The 13,523-nt window shown below is 36.0% G+C and overlaps 1 protein-coding gene across 2 annotated transcripts; it reads right to left on the minus strand.

The window, feature by feature from the left end:
• Positions 1-998: 998 nt before the first annotated feature.
• LOC119577938 (small nuclear ribonucleoprotein Sm D1-like) lies at positions 999-12,440 on the minus strand. Of its 2 annotated transcripts, none has more exons than XM_037925624.1 (4): positions 12,322-12,440; positions 2,817-2,893; positions 2,436-2,633; positions 999-1,554 (listed from the first exon to the last, which is right to left on the minus strand). In XM_037925624.1, exons 1-4 carry the CDS (start codon positions 12,333-12,335, stop codon positions 1,466-1,468), a joined length of 378 nt encoding a protein of 125 aa, XP_037781552.1. In that variant the 5' UTR covers positions 12,336-12,440; the 3' UTR covers positions 999-1,465. The 2 variants fall into 2 exon arrangements, with proteins under 2 accessions (XP_037781552.1, XP_037781553.1); XM_037925625.1 differs by lacking the exon at positions 12,322-12,440 and adding an exon at positions 10,376-10,439 and having other exon boundaries at positions 1,253-1,554.
• Positions 12,441-13,523: the final 1,083 nt, after the last annotated feature.

Here is a 13,523-nt window from a genome sequence, read left to right on the forward strand (position 1 = left end):
TTATTTTTATTACAGAATTTTTAATTATTATAGTGTTATTGACATTACTAACAGCATTATTAGATGCCAAAGAAAATATCTTCAAAATTAAGGGAGAGGATAATCTTGCAAGACAGGTAGTAATTATAATTGGCTCATTGTTAACTTTGTATGTGGAGCCATCTGTGTGTAAAAACAATAAATAAACTAACAGTGGGCATGGCATGTATGTATATGCCAACCCCAGCAGTCTCAGGTTAATGTAATATATACATAGATGTCTCCACAACTACAAAATTACAAATGAATAAATTACTATTACTTCATATCTCAGATGTTTACTACCTCCTTGATTTTTTTAAATATTTTCTTTTACCTTATGTTGCTACTAGTAATGTCAATAACTTAATAATAATAATAATAATGATAATAATAATAATAATAATAATAATAATAATAATAATAATAATATCAATAATAATATCAATAATATCTAAAATAACAATAACAGCAATACTGATATCAGTTCATATTTCCAACTTAATGTTCATGTTATGTCCATCATCTCACATTTATGGTTACTTTTCCTTGATATTATGAATAATGGTGAAATTATGGAGACACTTATTTTTTCAGTTAAATTTGCTTTCACTGTGAACCTGCTTGCACTATTAAACTTTGCAACATGTAAGCTCAAATATTCCTACATCCAATTTCCAATCCCCTGATACCACATTCAGGACATGGTCAAAATGTGAAATGGCATTCAATTTTTTTTTTTTTTTTTTTTTTTTTTTAGTCATCTATATAAGATGTATTCATCATTCCTGGGATCAGGTTTAGTGTGGGATAAGAATACCATTACTGAGAATGGTATGAATTTCGTGAGGCACTTCAATTATCAACTTTCTTACAACCCAAAGATATTCCAAAGATTACACATGCTGAAATATTATATCACAGAAATATACTGCACTTTGGTAAGAAAATTTGGTTGAATAAAACAATTAAATAATAGAAAACCTTATAAACTATTTACTCTTATGAAATACAGTTACATTCATGTTACTGGAACTTAGGTATGGAAGTAGATACTGTCTGCTCCCTCTTCTATAAGAGTAGAAATATATCTGCAAAGACTGGGATGATCAATAAAAATAACCTTACTTTAATATAAAGTTCTTCTTTGCAGCACAAAAAATTACTTTCATATAAAATTCTTCCTTGCAACACAACTTTTTTACTTTTTAAGAAAATAATATGTTTCTGCTGGTTGACTTTCCATAAAAGAAAAGAAAAGAAAAAAAAAATTACAAAATAACAATGTTCCATACAGACAATTTAAATTTACTCCGCAGGGAAGGCTGCATAATACAGGACTCCATAAATAAACAGACTATCCACTTTCGCTAAATGGTAAATAAAATTAATTATTCGGTTCAGAATTTTTGTACATATAACACATTGAAAAAATTTATCAAGGTATCTAACGCCGTGGTCCTCCTCGGCCTCTGCCACGGGGTCCTCCTCGACCACGTCCTCGTCCACCGCGTCCTCGCCCACGACCTCCTGGTCCTTAAAAACAATAAGTGTATTTTATTAACACATTCTCAAAACCATACAAAACATATACAAACAATACTATGCTTTTAGTGACAAAATTTATGTATTTTATGAAGCTCAATGCTAGGCAGTGAAGGAGAGGGAAGAGAATATAATTAGAATAGAAAAGAAGACGTTGAGATGGACACTGCATTCACTGAAGGATAAAACCAGAAGTGAAGAAATCGGTAGATATGGAGTGGTGGATGTGGTGAATCAGATGCAGGAGTCAAGGACATGGTGGTTTGAATATATCATGAGGACAGCAAATCAGGGATTTGACATAAACTGCAATGGAAATGGAGGTGGAAGCAAGCAGAAGGGGCAGGCTAAGAAGAGAGAGAGAGAGATTATGAGAAATGATCAAGAGTGCAGTTAGAGGTTGCATAAAGATAAAGAGTTGTGTAGACAAGAGTAACTAATGCAAATAATCCCAGAAGTCTTGGCCTAAGGCTTTAGAAAAAAGTAGATCTTAAAATTTAGAAAAATTAAAATGAGAAAATTGATGTCACAGTTAACTAACATTTTACAATGTGGTGCCTAGGGGAGAGGAGAAACAAGAAATAGAATACAACTGAAAAAGAAAGAAAAGCAATATAGAAGAAAAAATGTTTCTGAATATTTTTGCTTAGCAAAATATATAGAAAGGGATAGCAACACAGCATTAAGTGAAATCAATCTATTTTACCAGGCTAGAACTGTAAAATCACTCCTTTGAAAAGGAATTTCTTGAAAATAATACAGGAAAATACAAAGTGGATGTACATTTTTTTGTTATAAAAGAAAAGGAATCAATAATAGATTAATTTAAATGAAAAATAGACACATATTTACTGATTACCAGTAACACTTACCACGTCCACGTTCTGATCTGCCCCTTCTGGCTCTGGGTCCATCATCAATGAGCAAGTTTTCAAGAGGCAAAGACTCAGGCAAAATGAAGTAACGAATGTTGTTTCCTCGGATGGTGAGGGTGTCATAGCTGACTGGTTCATGGTTCTTTAGAGTCATTTTCACACTTTTCAGGTGTGTGTTCATTGCTACATCCACACCTGAAACAGATACATATAGTTGTATTTTGGGTTTGTACCGAGTATAACCAGATACTGTTGGGCATTTAACAGTAAGAAAATTGTATTAAATGTTTCAGTCAGATCAACTGGAAGAATGATCATTAAGTGAAACATATCCAATCTAAGCAAACTGCTTAATACATTAAGAAATCAAACACTTACCTGTAATGGTGCCTTGGACTTGTGTGCCATTTTTAAGTTCAATTGTCACTGTTTCATGACTGAGTTTCATCAGAAATCTGCAAGGAAAAGGGAAATGATTTGAAATCAATAGAATTATATAAAATGCTTGTATTGTAAGTTCCCAGATGCAATTACTTGTATATACACGTTTTTATGAGGTGCTGCCAACAACAGAGTCACCAATGTAAGGAAACAAGAAATTAAGCCATAGAGTTCAGTGAACATAAAGTAACTAGAGGAAGAGGATGAGGATGAGGATGATGAAGAGGAAGAGGAAGAGGATGATGAAGAGGAGGAAGAAGAAGAAGAAGAATAGGAGAAAGAAGAAGAAGAGTAGGAAAAAGAAGAAGAAGAGTAGGAGAAAGAAGAAGAGTAGGAGAAAGAAGAAGAAAAAGAGGAGAAGGAGAAAGAGGAGTAAGAGTAGGAGTAAGAAAGATGAAGAGGAAAAGGAGTAAGCAGAGGAGGGAGGAGGCAGAGAGGAGGGAGGCAGAGGAGGGAGGGGGAGAGGAGGCAGGAGAGGAGGAGGAGGAGAGGAGGAGGAGGAGGAGGAGGAGGAGGAGGGAGGAGGAGAGGAGAGGAGGAGGAGGAGGAGAGAGGAGGGGAGAGGAGGAGGGCAGGAGGAGAGGAAGGAGGAGGAGGAGGAGCAGAGAGGAGGAGGAGGAGGAGGAGGAGGAGGAGGAGGAGGAGGAGGAGGAACGAGAGGAGGAGGAGGAGGGAGGAGGAGGAGGAGAAGAGGAGGCAGAAGAGGAGGAAGAGGAGTAGGAGTAGGAGAATGAGGAAGAGGAGGGAGGGAGGGAGGAAGAAGAGGAGGGAGGCAGGAAGAAGGGGAGGAGGAGGAAGGGGGAAAAAGGGGAGGAGGAGGAAGGAGTAAGGGAGAGGGAGGAGGAGGAAGATATAGGAGGAATGGAGAAGAAGAAAAAAAATGTACAAGGCATCATATACAGCAGCTATGTGGTTACAACAAAGTGAGGGCAAAATAAAATTCTAATCCTTATCAAGCTTAGCAAATAAAGGCCAGCAACTAACACCAATTGGTCACACAAATAAAATGATATTATGATACAATAAATGAAGGAAAGTAGTAAACATCTGCAGTAATTTGAACCGCTACCTAAAAATATTATTTTATAAATCAATTACAGTATTAAAGGTCAAATCTCATGTGCTTTTAGGCCTCTTTAGTTTTAACAAACTGATCTATCAAAAATTAATTAATTAATAATAAATGCCTTATGTCCCATTGAGGAGGCTCGGCTTGCAGGTGCAACATATACCAACATGCTTAGTCAAGGCAACTTGGCCTTTTAGGTAAAAATCAACATAAAGATGGTGAGATTAGATTCAATGTTTCACCTTAGTGCATCCATACCATGAAAATCAACCAAACTGCTTTTATGTATGCATGTTATAAAATCTTAGCAAGTCAATATCACTATCTAAAAAGGCATTGTACTTTTAATGTAATTCCCCATTTCAATTTTCATCACAAGATGATGATGATGATGATGATGATGATGATGATGATGATGATGATGATGATGATGATGATGATGATGATGATGATGATGATGATGATGATGATGATGATGATGATGATGATGATGATGATGATGATGATGATGATGATGATGATGATGATGATGATGATGATGATGATGATGATGATGATGATTAAATCCCCAAGCCACTAGGGATGGCATGTACACACATGCCATGCCCACTGTGAGTTTAATTTATTAATTGTTTTTACACTAGTACAAAGTCACCAACGAGTCAATAAGGAGTACTCCCTGCCTCACATTTTACCCTTTTCTTTGATTTTTTAAAATAATTTCTGGTATCTAATATTGCTGTTCGTAATGTCAACAACACTATATTAATTATAAAGTCTATAATAAAAATACTAGTATTGATAGCATTCGCAAAAAAAATACATTTTTTCTGTAAACTCAAGGACAGGTGAAATAAGGTGAGGACTCCTTTGTGGCTAAGCTTTTGCAGAGACATCTATGTGCAAAGGCATTTAACAATACTACAGTACTACTACTACACATCTTCCCAGAGCCTTTGGGTTAATATGTCAGGTGATTAACATCATAATGTATACACATTCTTATAAATAAGAAATACTTCTAATGTCCATAACCATCAGTAAATTTGACAGTTCCATTGTCACTGTACTCATTGTACCTTCTGGAACCAAAGTTTGTTGACAGTTACTTATGTATCTGAATTCTTTCACACAGGTTAATGTTACCCAGACTGACACAGAGAGCATAAAAAATACAGTAATTAACAGAGTAATAAAGTAGAGCTGCTCTGGCCTCATATTTACCACAAAATAACAAAAATATCCGCTGCATATCATTGCACAGAAACAGCCAGAGTTCTTAACCCAATCCAACAGGCATGGCATGTACATATATGCCATCCCCAATGTGAGTTTACTTGGTTAATTATTTTTACATACAGATGCTACACTTGTACTAAGTCTCCAATAATCCAATTATGCCTGTCTTGCCTGTTTACCCTTTTCCTTGATTTTCAAAAATATTTTACATTATTTCATATTGCTGTTACTAATGTCAATAACATTATAGTAATTATGTCTACTATAAAAATAACTACATCAATATTCATAGCATTAGTAAAAAAAAAAATCCTGCCAATCAAGGAAAGGTGAAATCGGGTAAGGTCACTAGGTCTATTAATTGACTCCTTTGTAGCTAATTACTAACAGACATTTCTATATCAATGGAGAAAAAAAACTAACAAAGAAAATGAATTTGAATACAAAAAACTCAAGGCACAAAGTAGGGAAATAATAGAAACTGAAAAGAGAAAGGTATGGGAAAATTTTTGTAGTGAATTAGATTTAAGACTCCAACCAAAAAAGTTTGGAACTTCATAAAAAAGCAAACAGGCAAAATATCAAATCAAAACTACCCCATAATAAGTAATGACCTCCCAATAACAAATATTTATAATAAACTAGAATTACTCAAAGAAGAATTTAAAAAGATCATCGGAAAAGAACCAAAAATAACTACCAAAGTAGATATAGACAAACTACTAAATCTCCCTGATACAACAAATCTAAACAAAAAAATAACAATGGAATAACTGAAAAGAACAATTAACAAAACCAAGAATGGGAAGGAATGAAATCACATATGAATTCTATAAAAAGGCACCAGACAACATACTAAGAGCAATTCTAAAAGAAATTAATGAACTATGGTTAAAAGGTGAATACCGAAACGAATTGAAAAATGTGTTAACAAGTCCAATAGTAAAACCAGGGAAAAACCCGGCAGACATAACCTCTTACAGATTCATCAGTAGAATTTCTTGCCTAGGAAAAATATATGAAAACATTATAAACAGCAGAATAAATTGGTAGCTAGAAATACATAAAAAACTAGATGAAGATCAAAAAGGTTTCAAACCCAACACATCAACTATAGAGCACTTCAAATAATAAAACTGATAATAAATAAATATGCATTGGTAGCATGTTTAGACTTAAAAAAGCTTTTGACTTGGCCAATCATGACGCAATTATAATAAAGGCAGCAAAACTAGGAATCAAAGGCACAGCGCTAAGATGTCTAAGAATTTCCTGGAAAATAGAACTTATCAAGTAACTATAGGAGGGAGGGAGGGAGGGAGGGAGGGAGGGAGGGAGGGAGGGAGGGAGGGAGGGAGGGAGGGAGGGAGGGAGGGAGGGAGGGAGGGAGGGAGAGAGAGAGAGAGAGAGAGAGAGAGAGAGAGAGAGAGAGAGAGAGAGAAAAAAATCTAAGGGAGTACCTCAGGGGACACCCTTAAGTCCAACTCTTTTTAACATACTAATGTCAGACCTGAGACTCCCAAAGCAAATTTGCAAAATAATTTATGCAGATGACATCATGCTGATTACTCAAAACAAAGATATAAAGGCTACTAATGATTTAAAAAGTGCAATTAAAAACATAAAAGAATAGACAGACAGATGAGATTTGAATATAACAAAAAGTAAACTTATGTGTTTCACCAATAAAAGAATTCAAAACATACCCGAAATAAGTATAGATAACGAAAAATTAATTTTCACAAAACATTAGGACTAGAATTTGATGCTCCAAAGCTAAAATGGAAAATACATATAGATAAAACTAAAACTTCCACTCAAAAAAGAATAGATATAATGAAGAAACTGTCCACATTATCATGGGGAGCTAAAAGAGAAACAATGATAGAATTTTATAACATCTACATAAAACCAAAAATACTATATGGCTCCACAGTATAGGAACAGTAAAAAAACAGTTTCAAAAAGTTAGAAACAATAAAAAACGAAGCAACAAGAATAGCCACAGGTTGCTTTAAGTCAACTCCAATGATAGCCTTACAAGCCTTAACAACAACAATGTATCCAGATGGCAAAAATATCACAAAAACAAGAAACTATGCCAATAAAAAATTTTATAACAGAATCAATTAAGGAATACAACCAGAATATTGACAAAGAAACTTTAGTTCATAGAGTAATGGAGACAAGCTAGAACTAAAAATCACAATAAAAACAAACATTACCCCAAGCATATCTCAAATACCACCATGGTTTGATATTTACCAAAACACAGAGACTAAATTTATACAAAATTTATAAAAAAAATACACCTGAAGAAATAATTAGAAACTAGCTCAATATGATGAATAACAAAACATACAAAAACCATAAAAAGATCTTTACGGATGGCTCCAAAAAAAGAAGTCGGTTCCACCTCAGCAGCAATTTACATTAAAGATAAAAACATCACAACAATTTGGAAATTACCAAAAGAAACCCAGATAATAGAGGTAGAGCTGTTTGCCATAAAAGATATACAATAAACAACAACATAAAAAACAGATATACACAGATTCAAAATCAGCAGTACACTGCATTCAAAACACTAACCCCAAAAAATACAAAAACATTATATTTGAAATACATTCAATAATCTTAAGCCTAACAGAAAACAAACAAAAAACAACGATACAGTGGATACCAGCACACAAAAACATAAAAGGCAACAAAATAGCTGACCTTGCAGCAAAAACAGCACATAATATAAATGAATTTTTAAATAACTAAAGATATATCAAATGTAATAAAAGTAATTAAGAATAAAAGTCAAAAGAATTGGGAAGAATATTTAAATAATGCCCTAAACACAAAAAATTACCATTTACAAAACACCAGTCCTCAACCATGGACAAGATCCAAAAATAGAAAATTAGACACATGTATTACAAGAATAAAAACAAAACACAAAAGATTAAAATACCATCTACACAAAATAAAAATTGAAACTAATCCTTTTTGCAGATGGTGTGAAGAAGAAACAGTAGAACATCTATTTCTTCATTGCCTAAGATTTAATTCAAACAGTGTTACTACTGAAAGCATTAAAGAAAATAAAAATCACCAATCCAAATGTAAAACAACTGATTACGGGAGAAGATCTACCAGAAGATCAGAAGTATTACATACTAAGACATACCAAAATATTCCTACAAAAAACAAAAATTATATATAGATATGATATAAAAAGAAAGAAGAATCAAGAAAAGGTTTCAGGGGATATAGACAAAAAGTGTCCAACACCCTATTATAAAAGAAGAAGAAGAAGATCCTTCTATGTACAGAGTATTTCACAAAAATAAAAAAGGAGCACAAAATTTTTCAGGCAGCATTGAGTTAATGTCATGTTTCCTGTAAGTTGGCACAGTGCTATAATGGGGGTACAGGGGGTCTTTCCCCCTGTCTTGGGAATAAGTAGAGGGTAGGAAAGGTTAGTTGGACTTAGTTTCTGTGCAATGATATGTAGTGGTTATTTTTGTTATTTTGTGGTAAATATGAGGCCAGAGCAGCTCTACTTTATTACTCTGTTTATTACTGTATTTTTTATGCTCTATAAAATGGCAGTGTCCATTTTTCTCTATCTCTGTGTCAGTCTGGGTAACATTAAGTATCATGCTGTGACCACGGCGGCTCAAAAAAGGAGAGAGGAGAGGAGAGGAGAGGGGAGAGGAGAGGAGAGGAGAGGAGAGGAGAGGAGAGGAGAGGAGAGGAGAGGAGAGGAGAGGAGAGAGGAGAGGAGAGGAGAGGAGAGGAGAGGAGAGGAGAGGAGAGGAGAGGAGAGGAGAGGAGAGGAGAGGAGAGGAGAGGAGAGGAGAGGGTTCATTTGTTTGTGATGAATCTTCCATAGCTGAACCTAGGATCAGGTTTTCCTTATTATTTCCCTAATCATCTAAGATACAATTCTTGGCTTACTTTTTATTACGAAGAGCAATGCACCCTCCATAGACAATGTCCCAAACCAGGGTATCATGCAAACCTAACCTTCCCTACCTTCTACCTATCCCTAACAGGAGGAGCAAGCCCCCCGTAACACCCCTCTTAACACTTGCCAACTTACAAAAGATGGATATTAAGAACTCTGGCTGTGTGAGAAAGTTGTTGACTTTGTCTTCCAAACTGATATGCAGCAGATATTCTCATTTTGCAGTACATATGAGGCCATAGCAAATGTAACTTTGTTTTTTATGCTTTAATTTTTTTTGTTCTACAAGATGGCAGGATAATTTTGGTAATATTTTCCTTTTCCACAACCATCCACCCTGGATTTTTTTTTTTTTATAATTATTATCACTTTAATGTGTGTGAATCTGTTGCTACTCTTGCACGTTACATATCTTTCTTGTTATCAACTTGCAAAAGTATTACCATATATGAAAAGTGTCGTATTTTCATTCATTCTGTTCATTACATGCAAATTTTTCCTTGTAATAAATGGTTGTGGGAAGCTAAAAATATTCCAATGGCAGCATCCATTTCCCTGTATCTCTGTGCATCATTCTCTGCAACATTAGTCAAAAAGCCTGTTATGGGAGATTGTGACTACATCCCCCCCCCCACAACAAACCCCTGGTTTCCTACTGGATTTCTAAGGATTGCTGGCTGGTACTTGGCTTGGGGACCTCTGTAGGCTCTTAGAACTTCAGCAATAGTCTACACACTGCACCACATAGAGCCTTACTAAACAGAGCTTGCAGACCTGCCTTGGTGAAGCAATCTAAGCTCTCTCATAACAGAATATAGAAGAAAAGTTTATTGGCATTCATTTTTATGTGAAGCTTGAACACTACTGTACAACTTGATGCAGTTCTATTCTCAATAACTAATTCTGATTTAAGCACATTTAATAATAAAAGGGCAATCAAGATCAGAAATAAGGTTTAGATTAGCATATTTTATTTTTTATTATTATTTTTTTTTTCCCCTCAAAACAATATCTGCATTACATATGTCATACTCATGATCCAAATGTACATGCAATAAGTTATATACTATGATGTTAGTAAGCAATGCCTCTGACAATTTTTCTTTTTGTTTTAGAAATAGCACAATTACACATTTATTTCAAGGAAGTGTTGCACTATTTCCAAGCACTGTTCTTCTTAAACATTATTTCACAGACACCTCTATCACTGTATATATACATATTTACCAAACTAGCTTCATGATGGCAGATGATTAAATTTGACTTTCCAAGTTGGCTTTCAAAGACTGTTTCTGCCAAATATTGACTTTTTTGTTTGTTTGTTTGTTTCTTGAAGCATGCATTACATGTTTCATATTCATGATAAATATGGTACACTTGGAGGAGACACCCAAAACCAATTTAACCAATGAACAAAATATTTTTCCAATAGTTTTCATCGTTTCAAACAAATCTAGCACTTGTTCCCTTTGCAAACAAAGCACAGCTGCAATATCGGTCCCAATAGCTAGGGCGGGCATGATACATATCACAGAATTTAGAGGGAAATTTTGAGAAATATCGGTAAAACACAGGGTAGTACAATATATCCACTCACTTCCTGGTTATACAGGGGGATTCTGCTGCCCAACCCGTGCCTGGTCTACAGAATCTTTACCTCATATACTCCAGCAGGATAGAGCCTGGGCAAGGAACTTGTACCGTTTCATATTCATGATAAATTTTGAGGAGACACCCAACACCAAACTTCCAATGAACAAAACATTTTTCCAATAGTTTTCATTGTGTTACAAATTAATCTAGCACTCGTTTCTTACACAAACAAAGCACAGCCACGATATCCGTCCCAATAGCTTGGGAGGGCATGATACATATCACAGAATCTGGAGGAAGGAAATTTCAAGAAATATCGGTAAACCCATGGGAGTACAATATATCCACTTGCTTCCTGGTTACATAAGGGGTTTCACCTCCTTAACCTCCTTTTTGGGGGCTGCCGATAGCAAGAGCAGTTTAGCATCAACGCAGGCTTTTTGACACTGGGATCCTTGGGGTCTCCCAGGTTTTTGTTGGCGGAAATCATGATTGCTCTACACCATTCCTTTTCGGACAGCAGAGGGTTCGTTTCGCAATCTCAACGAAGAACTGTTGATGGCTTGGTGTCTGTCTGTTCTGTAATGACGGTAATCACAGTATGTTATAGTTCAGGCACAGTATTTCTACAAGCAGTACACCGTGATATAATAACCTCGCGTCTTTATTTCAATAATATTTTGCAATAAAATCGGAATAGTTATCAACACACCCGACACACTGCCTCGCCATGATGGAACTGACTTGAATTTCAACCGCCTTCTCCTAGGCCCAGCTTCTATTGTCACGTGATGACCCATTTCATATATCATTGGTTCTATTGCGTTGGACGTCACTGCCTCTGCTCACACCATGTTCCAGCGCAATTCTAATTGGCTCATTTTGTTTCCCTCACTTATATCACCCGCTAGAAATGCGTCCAATTTTCCGTCCCTTTCAATGAGTTTCTGTGATTTTGTCGCATTGCAGGAGGTGTAAGGTTGCTAGATTTTCTGGCTGTACACCTTCTTTATTACGGTTATTGTCAACCTGCAAAGAATTTGCTATAGAAAACTTTCACAGAATGATGTGTTCTGCTACTTGGTAAGTTCAGATTGTTGTTATTTTTTTTTAGGTGTGGGGTGTCTCTGCCAATAATACCATAAATAAGTACATGTAAAAAGTTACACGTTCTTGTTATAGTAAGCAATACCTTTGATAATTTTTTCTTCTTTTTTTTTTCGCGAAATAGCACAAATACACATCTTTATTTCAAGGGAGTATTGTCTAATAGCTTCATGAAGGCAGATGATTAAATTTGACTTTCCGAGTTGGCTTTCGAAGGCTGCTTCCGCCAAACGTTGATTTCTTTTTGTTTCTCGAAGCAATGTTTGCATAAGTGCACACATGCAAAAAGTTACATACTATTACGTTAGTAAGCAATGCCTCTGATCACTTTTCTTTCGAGAAATAGCACAAACACACATCTTTATTTCAAGGGAGCATTGCGGAATTTCCAAGCACTGTTCTTCTTTTAACACGATTTCACAGAAACCTATATCGCTGTAGACATCATAATCATCTAAATAACATATATTTACCTAACTAGCTTCATGATGGCGGATGATTAATTTTGCCTCCCCGAGTCGGCTTTCGAAGATTGTTTTCGCCGGGACGCCAAACGTTCGCTACAGAAACACGGATTCCGCCATAAAATCTGCAGTATCCAGAAAATAAATACCACCAATATTTATATTCTTTTTATAGATTTAATGCAGTTTTTTTTTTAATAAGCCTATCTATAAGTTAGATTTATAGCGGAAACTACGAAAAAACGAAATTTACATGAGGTATTTTCCCGCTATTCATATACCTATCTCTTCCACGATTCTCTATGAGAGAGAGAGAGAGAGAGAGGAGAGGGAGTATGAGATAGAGGAGAGAGAGGGGAGAAGAGAGAGAGAGAGAGAGAGAGGAGAGATGAGAGAGAGAGAGAGAGAGAGAGAGAGAGAGAGAGAGAGAGAGAGAGAGAGAGGAGAGAGAGAGAGAGAGAGAGAGAGAGAGGAGAGAGAGAGAGAGAGAGAGAGAGAGGAGATGAGAGAGAGAGAGAGAGAGAGAGGGGAGAGAGGGGGAGAGAGAGAGAGAGGAGAGTGAAGAAAAAAAGAGTGAGAGAGAGTGAGTGAGAGAGAGAGAGAGAGAGAGATTTTGGCCGTTTTTAGGAGTTTAGTACATATAATGAAGAAAGGAAGTCAGTTACAATAAGTGTATTTGTTTCTGATTGATCAACTGTTTTAAGAGCAACGAGTAAAGCAAATAGCTCAGCCTGGATAATTGATGACCACTTGTTGAGAGAGAGAGAGAGAGAGAGAGAGAGAGAGAGAGAGAGAGAGAGAGAGAGAGAGAGAGAGAGAGAGAGAGAGAGAAGAGAGAGAGAGAGAAGAGAGAGAGAGAAGAGAGGAGAGAGGAGAAGAGAGAGAGAGAGAGGAGGAGAGAGAGGAGGAGAGAGAAATAAGAGAAGATGATGCGGAGTGAGAGGGAGGAGAAGGAGGGAGAGAGGGAGAGAGAGAGAGAGAGGAGAGAGAGGAGAGAGGAGAGGAGAGAGGGAAAAGGAAAGAGAGAGAGAGAGAGAGGAGAGAGAGGAGAGGAGAGAGGAGAGAGAGAGGAGAGAGGGAAGGAGGGGAAAAGAGAGGGGAGAGAGAGAGAGAGAGAGAGAGAGAGAAAGTCAGTTTAATTATTTTTAATGCAAATTATATCATGAATTAAAAATGATTCATGATTTGCATGAAATCCATATAGTACGTTT

The sequence above is a fragment of the Penaeus monodon genome, chromosome 10 (assembly GCF_015228065.2).
Source record: "Penaeus monodon isolate SGIC_2016 chromosome 10, NSTDA_Pmon_1, whole genome shotgun sequence".
NCBI lineage: Eukaryota > Metazoa > Arthropoda > Malacostraca > Decapoda > Penaeidae > Penaeus > Penaeus monodon.

Excerpts from the sequence above, each read along its gene's own strand:
- LOC119577938 (XM_037925624.1), bottom strand. Across the intron at positions 2,634-2,816 it reads AGTCCAAGGCACCATTACAG|GTGTGGATGTAGCAATGAAC; the intron begins GTAAGTGTTTGA and ends TATCTGTTTCAG. Across the intron at positions 1,555-2,435 it reads CAGATCAGAACGTGGACGTG|GACCAGGAGGTCGTGGGCGA; the intron begins GTAAGTGTTACT and ends ATTGTTTTTAAG.